The 15,542-nt window shown below is 43.7% G+C and overlaps 1 protein-coding gene across 1 annotated transcript; it reads right to left on the bottom strand.

Annotated features, from left to right (window-relative positions):
- Nucleotides 1-681: 681 nt before the first annotated feature.
- On the bottom strand, nucleotides 682-9,854 carry HPX (hemopexin). Its single transcript, XM_079103758.1, has 10 exons — nucleotides 9,696-9,854; nucleotides 9,501-9,556; nucleotides 9,305-9,376; nucleotides 9,004-9,125; nucleotides 6,840-6,993; nucleotides 5,966-6,178; nucleotides 5,563-5,700; nucleotides 1,402-1,532; nucleotides 1,157-1,319; nucleotides 682-1,020 (listed from the first exon to the last, which is right to left on the bottom strand). The coding sequence occupies exons 1-10, from the start codon at nucleotides 9,776-9,778 to the stop codon at nucleotides 749-751; spliced, it is 1,404 nt and encodes a 467-aa protein (XP_078959884.1). The 5' UTR covers nucleotides 9,779-9,854; the 3' UTR covers nucleotides 682-748.
- Between the last annotated feature and the right edge of the window lie 5,688 nt (nucleotides 9,855-15,542).

The raw sequence follows: 15,542 nt of genomic DNA, 5'->3' as shown, positions 1-15,542 counted from the left end.
GAAGGGGTATGTTGGATACTCTCTGCCAGCAGAGCTCCCGAGGCTCCAGAAGATCCCCTGAGGCTGTGTTCTGCAAATGTGTTTCATGGTGCCAGGTCGCTGAACCACTCTCTCTCTCCTCTCTTCACTTCACTTCACTTCACTTCACTTCACTTCACTTCACTTCACTTCACTTCACCTCACTTCACTGACACATAGCTAGTGTCTTTGTTTTCCTACTTCAACTTCATACCACTTGTTATGCCTAACTCATGATAACCAAAATCTCATCTTATGTTTTCTGCCTAAACCACCTGGAAATTGCAATTTGAGGGTCCCCAGATAGGAGACCCCACATGGTTATTGTGAACTAATCCACTTTGCACATTTATAGCTCTCCAGATCGCATGGTTCCTGATGCCTTGGGACCAATCTGTGGTCAGTTTTCAGCAGGTTGGGTCAGAATCCTAGCTCTGCCTCTTTCTTGTGCAAACTCAGCATGCTCTCTTTTTCTTGCTATGTATAGATAGTCTGGAAAAAGCCAGTTTGTACTCTGGACTTAAGAATTATCGATGCAGGTTCATCCCTTAGCTTTTCCCTCTCTGCTTCCTATAATTTTGTTTGAGTTTAAAAATCTCAAAAGAGAAAGTAGTAACTTTACAACTCAAAGAAAGAAGAGTGTTCCACAATGAGGCCCCATGATTCAAGTGAAGAGGCAATCTGGCTTTATTGGGAGGAAAGTGGGAGATGGGGTTGAGCCAGACTTTTGTCAGAAGGCTCCTAAGTGACTGCAGCCCAGGAGGCTGCTCATTCTCTGGGGCTGGGGAAGGACCTTGGTTGCACTAAGTTTCTCCACATCACTGTAGCAGTACAAATTGGGACCATGGATGAGGTACAAGCCAGGACCATTGGCAGAACACGAGTTGGGGCCAAGGGACTTTTCTATACATAGGGCTCCATCAACCTTATCATGTGGCCAAGGAAGCTCTGTCCACGTGGCTTGAGCTCCTGACTTCAGGTCCAGCCACCACAGCTGCCGTCCTAGAAAGAAGATACCAAACGTAACATGGCTTCCATGTCATGGGGATGCTGACTTAGCTCTTCTTATGCCCTGGCAGGATGCTATGCCATGGAGGCAGCAAAATGAGTCAACTTTTAGGAACCAGAAGCCCCTCACCTGCAGTGATGTAGAGCCGAGAAGACCCAGGACAGGTAAAGGCTGCATCCACAGACTCAAGGCTCATTCCATGAGGGCTCCCAAGCTCCTTTTCTAACCGCTTTGGATAACCACTCACTAGGGGATAGCCACCCTTTGTCAGGAAGACATACACATGGGTACCCTGGAAGACAAAGGACAGTAATCAAAATAGAGCTGGATATTTTTATCCAAGTTTCCACCTCAACCTGTCTCCCAAAACACACCTGGATCAGATAGAGTTTATCCTCCCAGGAAAAGGCAGCATCCACAGTCGAAGGACCCTGGGGCCACTGATGAGCAATGGGCCAGCTGTGCCACCCATCCCGGCTGGTGTCCAGACGCCAGTAGTGGGACCCTGTGGGGTATCAAAAGTAGCTCCAGTGTTGGCAGGAAAAGCCCAAGCAGCAAAAAGGCTAATGACAGATGCAGGAAGGAGTCATGAGAGGGATAGAACTCCTCCACAGGCAAGAAGTGAGAGGTCAGGTGAAAGGAGAAATGGAGTTAAGACTTAGTAAGGTTAGGAATTGTGGCCCCATTGGAAATGCAGTCAGCAGAGGCAAGCACAGGGCTGGGATGTCGCTCAATGGTAAAATGCTTCCCTCACATGCATGAAGCCCTGGGTTTGATCCCCAGGGCTGAAAAAGAAAACATAAAAAATAAAAAAAGATATCACAAAGAGGCAAGCAAGGGAAACAGTAGTCAAGTTTCCATGTAGGGCTACATTGTGGGGGTTGGTGGGGGCTATCTGAACATCTCAGGTGTGTATGTACAGAGATGTGGTTGCAGGTAATGAGATATAAGGGCCAGAAGTTAAAAGGGAAGGACCACTACAAACTTCCACTAAGTGGAAAATACATCCTAGAAATACAGGAAATAAATCCTGGCAGTCTTTTCTGATCCCTGTGAGGTGGCAAGAGAATGAGGGAGTAGCCAGGATAGTACCCATTTTTCTTCTCCATCTTTCACAACAACTTGTTAAAGAAATTATCTAGGCTTCCATTCACCCTTTTTGCTCAGCCCTCTTCAATTATGCTAGTGTCTCCTTCTCCACTGAAATAGTTCTTGCCAAGTATTCTCCCATTTTCCATATCTAATGGTTGATTCTTTGACTTCACCTGACTATCTGTCAGCAGCATCTGACTGCTTACTAATCCCTTCTTTAAATATATTTTTTGGACCTTGGCTCCCGTGGTACCAGACTCTCTCAGCGTTCCTCTTACCTCTTTGATTCTTCTTCTCTTCATCCTGATATGATGGAGTCCTCGTTTGGGCCTCTTCTCTCTATACACCCTCACTCTCTGGTTGATCTCAACTAGTCCTGGAGCTTTAAATGACATGCTGAGGACTTCCAAACAGTTCTCTTCAGTTCTGATTGATGTCTCCTTTGAACTTCAGGCTCAAACTCAATTGCCTACTTGACATGTTTATTTGATGCCTAATGAACCTAATATGTACAAACACAAAACTCTCTTTCTCTGTAGTGTTTCCCAATTTTAGAAAAAGAAACCACCAGCCATTCGATTTTCCAGTCTCCAAAAGCTGAGTTATTCTTGAAATTTCTGTTTTTCCCTCCTGACTCTGACCACTATCCCACCTACCAGCTGATGCTGTAAACTCTTCCCCAAAATATAAGATGACCCCTCACCACCTTTACAGCTATCATGCTAGTCTAAGCTGTTATCACTTCCAGCTGGGACAGCTGTAGGAATAACAACCTGGATTCCTTCCTTACACAATCATATTTGCATTGCTAATGGTCCACAAGAAGCCAGGATTGTCTTTTAAAAAATGTCAGAACATATTGCAGCCCTGTTCAAGACCTTCTCTTGGCTTTCTTTTACAGTTGAAAATCCTTACTAGTCCTGTGTAATTTGGTCCCTGTCTCCATCTTTTTCAAGTCACCTACCTGCTCCTTCACTGTGTTTTTGATTACTCCAAGTATATGCTGTTCATGCTCTCTAAAATGGGTTCCTTCCAGAGTTTTGTGTGGCTAATTACTTTTCATAACTGACAAATCAACTTAAAACTTGTCTCTTCCAAAGAGATGCCCCTCATTTTCCTCACCTCTATCCCATTAATTCCCTAATTTTTTTCACAGATTCTTTTTTTTTTTTTTTTAATAGTATTTTGGATTGAACCCAGGGGCACTTAACCACTGAGCAACATCCCCAGCCCTTTTAATATTTTATTTAGAGACAGGGTTTCGCTAAGTTGCTAAGGCTGGCTTTGAACTTGCCATCCTCCTGCCTCAGTGTCCCAAGCTTCTGGGATTACAGGCCTGTGCCATTGCTTGGCTTTTTTAATAGATCTTACTACTATGTGAAAGCATTCTAGTTCCTTCTTTCTTATAGTCCTCTCCCTCTAGTGGCTTTATGAGGGCAGATTTCTTGTCTTCTTTGTTAACTCTTGTATCCCAGTGCCTCGAACAATGCCCATTGACTCTCAGGGGCTCAATAAATATTTGTTAAGTAAATACCTGGTATTCTTGCTTTATAGCTGTGAACTGAGTTTGTAGTGGTGATTACTATATCTATCTTTCCCTTCTGCTGGAATTACCCTGCTCAGAGCCTTAACTTTTGTTTTTGTTTTGTTTTGTTTTGTTTGTACTGAGGAAAGGGGGCATGGGTTTGGAGACTGGAAATCAAACCTAGGACCTTGTGCATGCTAGGCAAGAACTCTATCACTGAGCTACATCCCCAGCCCTCAGGGCCCCTATTTTGAGAACCAGAGGTATGCTGCTCTTTGTGCAGAGGAAAAAAATGATTAGTCCCCAAAACATCTGCAGCCAATATGTAGGTTGGCCTGCAGCCATTTGAATGTGGTGTGGTATGAAAATATGGGGTCGGGCCATTCAGAACCCCTCTCAAGAAATCAACCAAACAAAGACAACAATTAAAGGAGTTGTCAGTTGGATCCAAGGCTGAAAGATCATGAAATAGAAATGGCAGAGAAGACATGATTCTCCTTGTGCAAGCCAAAGTTGTGAGAGAGAATAGGAAACTATTAGACAGAGAAAAGAAACATTTAGAGAGAAGGGAGATAACTAGGCCCATGCTGAGTAGATAGGTCACACAGATGTTTTCACTAAGACAGTGTGTTCTCTCACCTCAGCTGGGTATTTCTAATATTAATGGTGTTCTCTCCATGGCCATGTGCTCTCTCAGCTATGGAACATATAGAACATATATGATATTTTTCATTTAGGAGTTCAGCAGCATTCTCTTCATAGCCATGATCTTTCCGTGGCTGAGTGTTCTCTCTCTATTTCTGTGTGACTCCTAGGGCCCTGTTTTCTCAAGCCCTCCTCCCCCACCCCTCCCACCCCTTTGTCTACATGTCCTCCCACACTCTCACCATATCTGCTCATCCTGATACTTGCATGTTCTTACTTGGCACACATCCTCAATTTAGTTCTGTATTGTCACTATTACACGTGTGTTTCATTCTAATCCTGTGTTCTCATTACAGTGTGCATTCCTGTTGAGGGGATATGCTCTCTTTGTGGCTGTGCATTTTTTAATGGAACACGGTAGTCATGAATGATCAGATTTGTCCAGGAGAAGCAAAAAAAAAAAAAAAAGGAATTTGCACTTTTCTGTTTTCATCACTTATCCTACTTTTATATCTGTTCATACATATATCTCAGGTTGAGTATAATGTAGTTGTTCATTCTCTCTCTTAGAGATGTTCTAAGTATAGAACGTGACTCACTATTCCCTGCCTAACTAATCCCAGAACATCTCCAGGTATCAATAGATGGCTTTTACCAATTGATGTCATAAGTCAAGGGATATGTGTTTCCTTTGGACACTCAGAGGAGAAAACTCCTTGAAGTCTCCTCATAAAGGGCTAGGATATCTAAAATTTCTTGACTGGTTCTCAGCAATGATAACATCTCATCCCAAGGTGATGCTGATCTCAGAAGCCTGAAATATGAACTAGGTACCTGGGGAAAGATGGGCCCCTAATGATCAATTCTGGGGAAAATAGCGTACTCAAAAAGATATGCAAAAATAAAAGGATACAAGGAGACACAGAGACACAAGGAAGTCTATAAAATAAAGAAAGTCAGAGGGCTCAGCAGGACATGGGGCAAGGAAGCCATAAGGAGTCCTTGGGGTCCAGAGAGGTCCACAGAGGGCCTGGACATGGGAGTAGATGCCTGCTTATTGAGAAGTTAACAACTGGATAAAATTAGTGGCAATGAGAGACAAGGTTGAAAAATATGCATCAAAGGAGATGAGGATGGAAAAGAACATGCTAGGGTGGGGAAAGAGAGGACAAAGTGAGGTCAAGTGATGAAAATTGAGGAAAAGCCTCAAAGAGGACAGGTACAACCAAAAGAGATGGGAAGACAGAGATGGGGGAGTTGGGGAATCTCTTACCACTAAAGGCATAGGTGGCACCATGGTTGTCAGATATCAAGGCAGATAAGACTAGATCTGGGCTACAGCGTGTGTACTCAAGGCCATGGTGGGTGCCATTCCTGTGGGCAGTTCCATTTCTGTGTCTAAGACCATGACCTAGAGGAAAAAATAGGAGGAGAACAGAAAGGGAGACCAAAGGTCAGAGTGGCATCTGAGGTGGAAGAGATGGCTGGACAATGGGAAGAGTCAGAATGGCAATGGGGTTAGGCAGGGAATAATGAGTCACATTCTATACTTAGAACATCTCTAAGGCCAAGGTGTTATAGCACAGAGTTAAGGTAGGAGCTGGGGCACATGTGGTCCACAAGTTCAGGGAAGGTGGATGAATTCTAGCAGGTCCCTGGGGCTGGAGCTTTCTCACCTCTGCCAGGGCAGGACATGAAGTAGTCTCGGGCATCCAGAGGGTATCTCGGAGGCACCTCTCCCGTGACAGGGTTGAAGCGCAAAAACTGGTTACCCTGGAAGCAGTAGTAGCGTCCAAGCCACCGCAGGGCAGCTGTGCAGTTCCCCACAGCTGGCCAGAAACGCTCCTTTTTGTTTCCCGTAGTCAAGTCCCAGAACCACTCGCGGTTACCTTTGTCCAATAGATCAACAAGCATTTGGTGAGGCTGGGTTATGTCCTCCTTTGTGTTTTCATTGGGGCCCAGGGAGGGCCAGATATGGTACTGGCCACAGAGAGCTCACAGCCCAGCAGGAGACAGGTGAGAAAGATAGGACAAAATTCAGCAGCAAGGTACACACAATCAGCTCAGCAATAGAGTCAAAGAAAACTTCTCAGGGAAGGCAAGAAACTGAAATCTGAAGTAGGAGCTACAAGTCAGACAAGACAGGGAGATAGAACTCCAGAAACCAGTAAAAGCCTAAAGTGAGAAGCAAACTCAAAGTACAGGGAATAGCACAGAGTTTCTCAAATTTACTATTCAAGAGAAGGGTATGAGAAGAGTCAAAGCTGGAGGTTCAAAGGGTTTAGAGAATCTTAGACATAAGACTAAAGAGCATGGATTTGTTCTGTGGTCATGGAGAACAATGAAGGAATTTTAGCAGAATTATGCCTAGTTATCTTCAACAGAATGAGTTCCTCTCCCTTCCCTGCTTAACCTTTAGATCATAATTGGCTTTTCTACTTTCCTTTTTTATAAATCCCTATAGTGGTTCCACCACCATCATCACTATAAGTACCACTACACCATCATCTGACCAGTGCTCCAGGTCCTTGGATTCCAATCTGGACTGACCTTTGAAGAAAAGGATCCCTTCATCTTGGCACTCTCCACGGTGACATTCCACAGCTGCATCCAGTGGGGATGGGATTCCAGGAAATTCATCTTGGAGCAACTTTGGATATCCTCTCTCCTTCTTTTCAGGAGGATACACCCAGACTTTGTTCCCCTGCATCCAAAAGCACTCTCTTTTTAACTGTGCATTCTCAGATACTGTTGGTATTCAGACACAGCATTTTTTATCTATTGCACTTATATGATATCCTCCTGCAGAACCACACATTTTCAATCCATCTGTGGAAAACAATCTATTGCTCCTTGCACAATACATAACCTCTGTGCAAATCAGTTGGTATTACTATCACACACACACACACACACACACACACCTCACTCACTAAGTATAACCAGTTAACTCCTGGGCCACACTTACTCATAACACTTATCAGTTCGGGCAAATACAACCACAAATAGTGATCCTGCAGTCACCCATCCACTCCTATATTTATTTGTTCATTTACTTATGCATTCATTCAAGAACCAGTTACTGAATGACCATTAAATGCCAGAGGCACTGGAAGTCAAGGGATAACAATCTTATCTTTGAATTCAAGAAGTTCACTGTTCAAAAGCAGAAACAATTACTACAATCCTAGCCAGGTAGCCACTAACGTGGAAAGCATGTAAAGTATATCTTGAACATAAGGGAAGGCCTAAGTCTGACTATATATGTCCTGGAAGGCTTCACAGCAGAGATGAAGCATTTGGCTTGAGTTGAAAAATAAGCAGGAATTTTCCAGATGGACAAATGAAGAAAGAGTGTTACCAGCAGAGGGAGCAGCAAGCAGAGTCCAAACATGAAGAAGTTCAAAAAACTTTATGTGATCTCCTATGGCTGGCACACAGTGAACATGACAAGGGAGGAGAAACCAAGGGTCAAGTTCATGAAACCCATGTACATCTGACTTATAATAACCAGGCACATGATGGTACCTTTGCTGAATGAAAAGGAAAGGTTGGTCTGTAAGGAAGATGATAAATCCAGAAGATGCTGAATTTGAGGGTGCCTACGGAACACCAAAGGCAGAGATTTATGCCAGGAAATTGGTTAAGAAATAGCTGAGGGGGTGTTAGGGGAAGATCCAGATCTGGTGTCCACAGCATGAAGAGTCCTGAGAACAAGGCAATAGTTGGGATCAGCCAAGGAGGGTGTATGAGAGGTTCTAGGAGTAGATTCCCAAGTAACACCTGGCAATTGGCCGAGGATGGGAAACCTGAGAATAGAGGGAAAAGAGGCAGTCAGGGTCACAAAGGTAGGCACCTTTGGCAAGTAAGGAGAAGGTGGCTCTCTGAGCACACACAGTTCTGACCAGGGCACAGGACTTGGTGAGCATGATAGTCTGTATTTCATCCTTTACTTGCTCCCTTAAGCAGGTACCATTGCATTGGGAATGACCTGCCCCACCATATAAAGATGAGCTGACACAGGATCATGAAAACCAAGGAAAGAAACCACATTAAGGAAAGGATAGCCAACAGTGTTAGGTGTAGCAGAGCTGGCAAGAACTTAAGACCAGGACTGAAGAATAGTGACTGGAGGTTGTGCCTTTCAGGCCCATGTACACACATATTCCCTTAGCCTGGGCTTTTTTTGGGAGAAAAGAAAACACACAGGGAGGAACACTGGTATCTAATAGTATGGGCTCTGCTGTAGTTTGAATATGTCCCCCAAAGTTCAGATGTCAGAAACCCCATCCCCAGTGCAACAATGTTGGGAGGTGATGCCTAGTAAGAGGTGATTAGGTCATCAGGGCATCAGAGCTCTGCCCTCATGAATGGATTAATGTCATCACATTAACATGATAATGGGAGTGAGTTATCACAAAGATGGGTTGTTGTAAAAGCAAGTTCAGACCTTTCTGCCCTCCTGCCTTTTCACCATGCTATGATACAAACGGAATTCCCTCATCAGATGCCAGCACCATAGTCTTGGACTTTCCAGAATCCAGAAGCATGAGCTAAATATATTTCTGTTCATTAAAGAAAACTAGTCTCAGATATTCTTTTATAGCAGCAGAAAATGGACTAAGACAGGCTCCATGCCAGGACCACTTGAAGGAGGTCGCTGGTGTCAATTCCAACCCTTTCTGACCCATCCCTCACATTGGCCCAGCAGTACCTTAATCAGGAAGACACTGTTGTCACTGCGGCGGAATGCAGCATCCACAGAGGTGGTGGAATTTTTCCACCTCTCTGAGATTAACTCCGGGATGAATTTGTGACTCTTCCACACGATCTCCCCTGAAAAACCCACACTCATTGAGGGACCCAGAACAAATATTTGGCCTACTGAGATTGTTATGGGGATGTTGTTGGTGATACTCTCAGATAATTCCTCAGCCCTTCCACAGGTAGAAATAGCCTCTACAAAGGCAGACTAAGTCTGAGGTACCACATGCTCTAACTACAGCCCCTCCTACCTTTAAAAAAAAGCATGGTCCCATTGTCATCCAAGGTAGTAGCATCAAAGCTCCAGCCATCCAAGCAGTGTTCTGGGGTGGAGGTAGGGGGATGGCAAAGTTAAAACAAAACAAAACAAAACAGTAAGATGATAAAATGCAAAGATAAACAAGACAGATGGACGGAGTTAAGGAGCTGGGGTCTCACGGATCACACCTGGGTCTGGCTTGGTTCCGCTCTCACCTTCAGCGACAGTCCCATGGGCACTAGTCCTAAAGAGAACACAGATAGAAGTCTGGATCCAATGGAACCATTTTGTCTCCCTGGGCTCTTGACCAAGGCCTAAAAACTGGCCCTAACTTACTCAAGCCCAGATTCCAATTTTCCACCCCTAGTCCCTAGTTTACTCACGAAGGAAGTGGGTTGGCAATGACCAGAGACCAGCACAAGACCAAAATCCCCAGTGCAACTGGTACTTCTAGTACCCTAGCCATGTTGAGCTGGAAAGGCCACAGGACAGCACTGGGCACTGGGTTAAACTCCTTATATAGAGTTGGCAGCAGCACCACCCCCACTTCCAACCCTACTACTGGGAATGAGCTGTCTCCCAGGCCTATGCTAATATTGGCTAATTACATCACTGCAAATAAGGTCAGGGTCTGAACAGATATCTGAGTCCAAGACTCCCTTTTCCCGGCAGTACACCCTGCCCCCTTCAGCAAATTTTCAGCAGAGACTAGCTGCTCCCCCCACTTCCCCGTTGACATCCAGCTGTGGCTCCATTATACTGGTATAAGTCTAGGTACCATTAAGTCAGGGAAGGAGGTAGATTGAGGATCACCTTTCCATGGTTGAGTTTATGTCTACTGTGGGGGAAGAGAGATGAGGAGGGAAGTAATAGCTTCGTGTAGGAAAGTGTCAAGTTCTATTCAACTAAAGCCCTAAGGCAATTAAAGAGACTGATACTCACATAGGCTGGCACACAGAGACAAACATACTTTAAAATACTCAGACCTACAACTTTTTCCAAGCTCTATCAGGGGCTTTTCTTTGGTATCCCTAACCCTTCTCAGCTTTATCCCTAGACTAATGATTTAGGGGGCAATAAAAATTCATCACTGCCAAATGTCCAAGCCCCATGCCCAGCTTCAATGCCTGCCGGCAAAGATCATTGTAAAAATTGCCTGGCAGGGAAGAACTGACAGTAACAGGGTGGGAAGAGGAGGTGTCTTGCATCCAAAAGGCACTACCATTACTCATAATTATTCTCTCTGGGTAGTTTCCACTTAGGTGGGGAAATGCTTTATTTACCCATCACGGAACAAACAGAACTGTAACTGGGGTTTCACAATATTTACAGATGATTTCTTCTTAAATGCTGCCTTCTCAATAAAGTCTTTCTTGACCACATTATCAAGCCATTTCAGACTTGCTTGTTTCCTTCATAATGCTTACTGAAACTTGAAATGATTTCATATGTCTACTCATTCGGTTGCTTTTTGTTGGTTGTTTGTTTTTGTTTTATATTTGCAGTGCTGGGTATTGAACCCAGGGCGCATGCATGCTAGAAAAGCACTCTACCACTAATTCACACCCCCAGTCCTATTTTTGTTTTTTGACAAGTCTTATTTACCATTAAATTCCTGCCAGCTAAAATGGTATATAATAGTTGATCATTAAATGAATGGAATAAATGCATATTGAGTGCTGATTAGTGTTGCTAGAGTTACAGCCAAATTTCTAACAATTTTCTTTCTTCTGGGGTAGGCAGAATATTAGTAATTCTGTGTTATGATAAATGGCATATTGAAATCTAGTGATCACAGTGGCCCTAGTCACTGCCCTTTCTCTGATAGTCCTGTTTCTCTCCAGTTTCCCAGTCTCCCATCCTTCTCCTTCCTGGGATCTCACCTGCCATCCCTAGTACCTGCTATCCTCACTACCCTCTGGGACTTTCCTGGGAAATGAGCTTGCCTCATTTCCATCTGAGATTGGTTGCTGTCAGCAGAGAATTGTGGGTAGAATCAACTGAGCCAGGCTGAGCTTAAGGGGTCCCTGTTCTCTAGTTAAGCCTGAAAAGGTCCTAATTCTTCTCAGAGTATTCCAAACCCCCTCACAGACCCCTATACAACCTTAGCAAAAGTCTGAGATCCCCCCTCCCTCCCTTTTTGGTGCTGGGGATTGAACCTAGGCCTTGAACATGCTAAGCACATACTCTGTCACTGAGATTCACCCCCAGCTCTGAGATCCTTTATCTACTCTGCAAAGTTTCCTCCCAATAGAAAAAGAAAGATTTCTGGAACATGCCACCAGCCCTTTGTGATCAGGCTCAATGTCTTCTGAATTACAAATGAAAAAGTGCCATTAACACCATCTCTTCATAGATCAGTGGACAATGCTGGGTTCCTTGAGAGGCAATGGCATAGCTCCAATGGCTGATATCTGACATCCACCTTCTCTCTGTTGCAGGGTATCTCTGACTGGACACGCTCCACCCCAGATGCTGGGCATTGGGCACTGGGACCTGCTACTTCTAGACTCCCCCTCACTTTTTCTTTCCCTCACAATCTCTGAAACTTTGTATAATCTTCCTGGGGGAATCTGCCTCCTGAGCACTCAGTGACCCTCCATCATCAATCTCCTCAGTTTATTTTCAGCTGCCAGAGTCTGACTACAGGCTTTGCTGAGCCTGCCTGGGGTGATAGAAGCTTTCACCTCAAGTCATGAACACTCTCCAGAAAAGTCTTCAGTTGTCCTATTACTGACTTGCTGGTCCAGGGATCAGTCTCCAGCTGGCCTAGCTGGGCTCTTTGAGGAGAAACAGCACATATACTGGGATGACAGTTTTTCAGGTTGGTCTCTGGTGTCTTTCACAGCACCCTTGAATCACTCTAGCCAAGAAAAATGCTTTACAGCCCCTTTTCACTGTTGTTTCCTAAGCCATTCATCTACCCCAGGATGGCTTAGAAACATTATCAGAGCCTCCAGGGAGCTGGTCAATAGAGACTTCTGCACATAGGCAGCCCAGATTGAAGCTCAAATTCCATGTAGGAGCTGAAAGGTAGAGGACTGTGTGGATATGTTGGCCACCCTGGTGCTGGTCACAGGGTACAAGGCAGCACCCCTCAGGGTACCCAAGTTATGGCAGGCCTTGCTTCTGGACGCCTCACTGGAGGAGGCAGCTTCTGCTTGTTTTGAGTCCTCTTAGCCTTCTGACCTGGACTGAGAAGCTTGTCCACATTCAGGACTGATGCCCCCTGGAGGCCTCAGGAACCAGTGCATGCCCATGCTTTGATGAAGGCTAGAGCCCAGGGTTTTTCCTCCCTGAAATTAGCCCTTTACAGTCTTCCTTTCTCACTCCCCTCAGCCCTACCTAAGTGACCTTAGTGGCATGCCCCACTTCTATGATCCTTTCCCTTCCTCTGTGACCATCTGCTGCTCAAGGGACCTCAATCTCTTGCTTGATTTCCTTGGGAATTCAAGCCCAGAGAAATTCAACTATCTCACTTTTTCTGGGTAGGATTTTCAATTCTCCTAACCAATAGCTTTTCTGACTTCCCCCCAGGGGATATATAAATGTGGGCCTGCAAATATCTTCATGGACAGAACCTCCTCCTGCTACTGAAATGAGCCATGTTTAGGTTGGACATTGATCCACTGTCTTTTGGCATAGCTATGTCCCACCTGCCCTGCTGTTGATCTGAGTTTTCTCACCTTAGTCATTTTTCCTGGACCCCATGGGAATGCTGGATGTTCTGGACCTGATGCCTGTGGCTGTGTACTTCAGAGCAGAGACTCCCAGGTGGAGGGTTTAGGGGTAAGCTTCAGGCAGCCTAAAGAATTCGCTGCTCCCAAATGATTCCTCCAAATATCTTTCTCTTGTTCAGTCTATAATGGTTCTTCTAAATAGCCTATTATGTTTCTTTATGAATGAATAATGATTTATTTGCTCACATCTATTGGGCACCTGTGTGTGTCTGTCACTGTGCTAAGCAATTCATATGGAATATTTCATTTTAATAAATATACGTAGTACTTGCTATGGTTTGAATATTTGTCCCTCCAAATTCATGTGCTGGAAGCTTAATCTCCAATGTAATAGTGTTGGAAGGTAGGGCATAATAGGAGCTATTAAGTGGTAATGCCACTACAAAAAGGGCTTGGTGATGTGGGTTCTCTTTCACTCTTCTGTTCCCCCAGATACCAAATCTACTGACACCTTAATCTTGGACTTCCCAGCCTCTAAAACTGAGGAAGAAATTTCTGTCCTTTATAAATCATCCATCTCAGGGATTTTGTTATAGCAGCACAAACAGAGGGAACCAATATTTGGTATCTTAGCCAAATTACATTGTTAGCAAGTGGTAGAGCCTCAATTTAAACTCTAGCTATCTGATTCCTGGTTGTGTTCCTAAACCTGTGACGGAATATGCTGGTAAATATTCAACAGCTTCTCTCTAGAGGGGGAAATGCCCTGATTTTTAACATTTACTGGCTTCTGTAGTGTAAATACTCCTACCACAGCTAAGCAAGCTAATAAACAATACCAAACATGGAGTTGGAAAGAGATGTGCAGCAATAGACCACTGTATGATATTTCTACCACAGCACAATCAATGTGAAGAACCTCAGGGCATAGGTAATGGTAAAATGTAAATTAATTAGGAAGTGATGAATTTTAAAAAGTATTCTTCAGTTCTAATAAAATGTGGTTAATTTTAACTTTTTAATAAAGGCTGACTTTTAAAAACTGGCTATCAAAATCCATGAAAATTTGATGATCAGCCAGCACCCAATGTCCACCATACTACCTGAATGGACAGGACAAGAACTTTATCTGCTTTTTTCTCTGCTATGTCTTCAGCACCTAGAACGACAGCAAGAAACTGTATGTATTTCATACACTTTGAGTACTGTGGTCCCCACTTCCTACTTACACATGAAATCTGTCCATTTCTCCCTACCCTCTTAGTAGTGAAAACAGTTTTTTCTGATCTACCCACTGTAATAGCCTCCCTGGCTTCTATTCTTTACAATGCATTCTTCACAATAACCACAGTGATCTCCAAAACTATATCTCAGATACCCGTATTCTCCTGCTTAAAACATTTTTCTTGAATATAAAATCGGTTCTAGTTCTGCTAGCCAAAGAACCATTATGATCCCTTTATTTTTTGATTCCAGCTTTTTCTACTCTTATAACATCCTTAACAGAAAAAAATATGATTTATCTAAAATGTCAGCATTTTAAAAGTGTGCAAATAGTTTCTCTATACATTTAAGCAAAATTTTAAATAATTGTTTCGTGCTCATGAAAATTTAGGTTTTTCTGGGATTTTGATTTTTTAAAATTTATAAATAAAGCTTTAATGAACATTGATGCACTTATCTCTTTGTGCATTTTCCAAATTATATTCTTTGACTATATTCCTAAAATCGGAAGGCTACAGATGATTCTATAATATTCAGTCTTCAAGAAGAGTTTAGAGATGTCGAACTGTTTTCTGTTTTGCATTCTCCTTTCTCTTCTTACCCCACAGAATCACTCACTATCCAACTGTTAATTTGTTTCATACGGCATCCAGTTCACATGCCAGCCAAAGCTAGGCATGGCTTCCACAGCCGGGCACCATTCACACTTACTTGGTCCAAGGCCTGAACTGGAAAGAAAATGCCCACCATGGTTGGTTCTAGGAGGAACAAAGTAACCTCACTTGGAGGACTTTTTGCATGACATAGGAAGACCACCAATTTGTTATCTATGGCAATTAGCCCAAGCAGCCTATTCTTAGGCTGGTAGGGGAGTCACTTGAGGCTTCCCACCCAAGGAAGGGTATCTTATTGCCATTTTATTCCTCTGCTACCTGTAGGTACTCACAGTGCAAGAGGTTAAGTACGGGGAACTTTGAGCTTCCATTCGGTATTACTGCTAGTACTTTGCTCAAAATGGGGGTGCAGGGGAATAATAGACCATCATATGAGAGTTCTTAAGTAAGAATCTACTGGTGTGGAGTGGTTGATAAATGATACTATCTCTGCTGGCCAGGGTATGTGGCTCAGTCAATCTTGTTCATTATCAGAACCAGAAGTATAGGCCCTATAAAAATGCCTGCCTTAGAACCTTCAAGGAACTAATTTGTCTCTCCACCTGCTTCCCACATCTCAACCAGTGGGGACAGAGAGGAACAGAGTAAGTATAATCAAGATTTTCATATGGATGACTCTAAGTAGTGCCCCCTTGACCTTCTGCAAAGCCTT

Source organism: Sciurus vulgaris (genome assembly GCF_902686455.1).
Source record: "Sciurus vulgaris genome assembly, chromosome: 11".
NCBI lineage: Eukaryota > Metazoa > Chordata > Mammalia > Rodentia > Sciuridae > Sciurus > Sciurus vulgaris.
The sequence above is the reverse complement of the archived record's forward strand: the minus strand, read 5'-3'. Positions and strand labels throughout refer to the sequence as shown.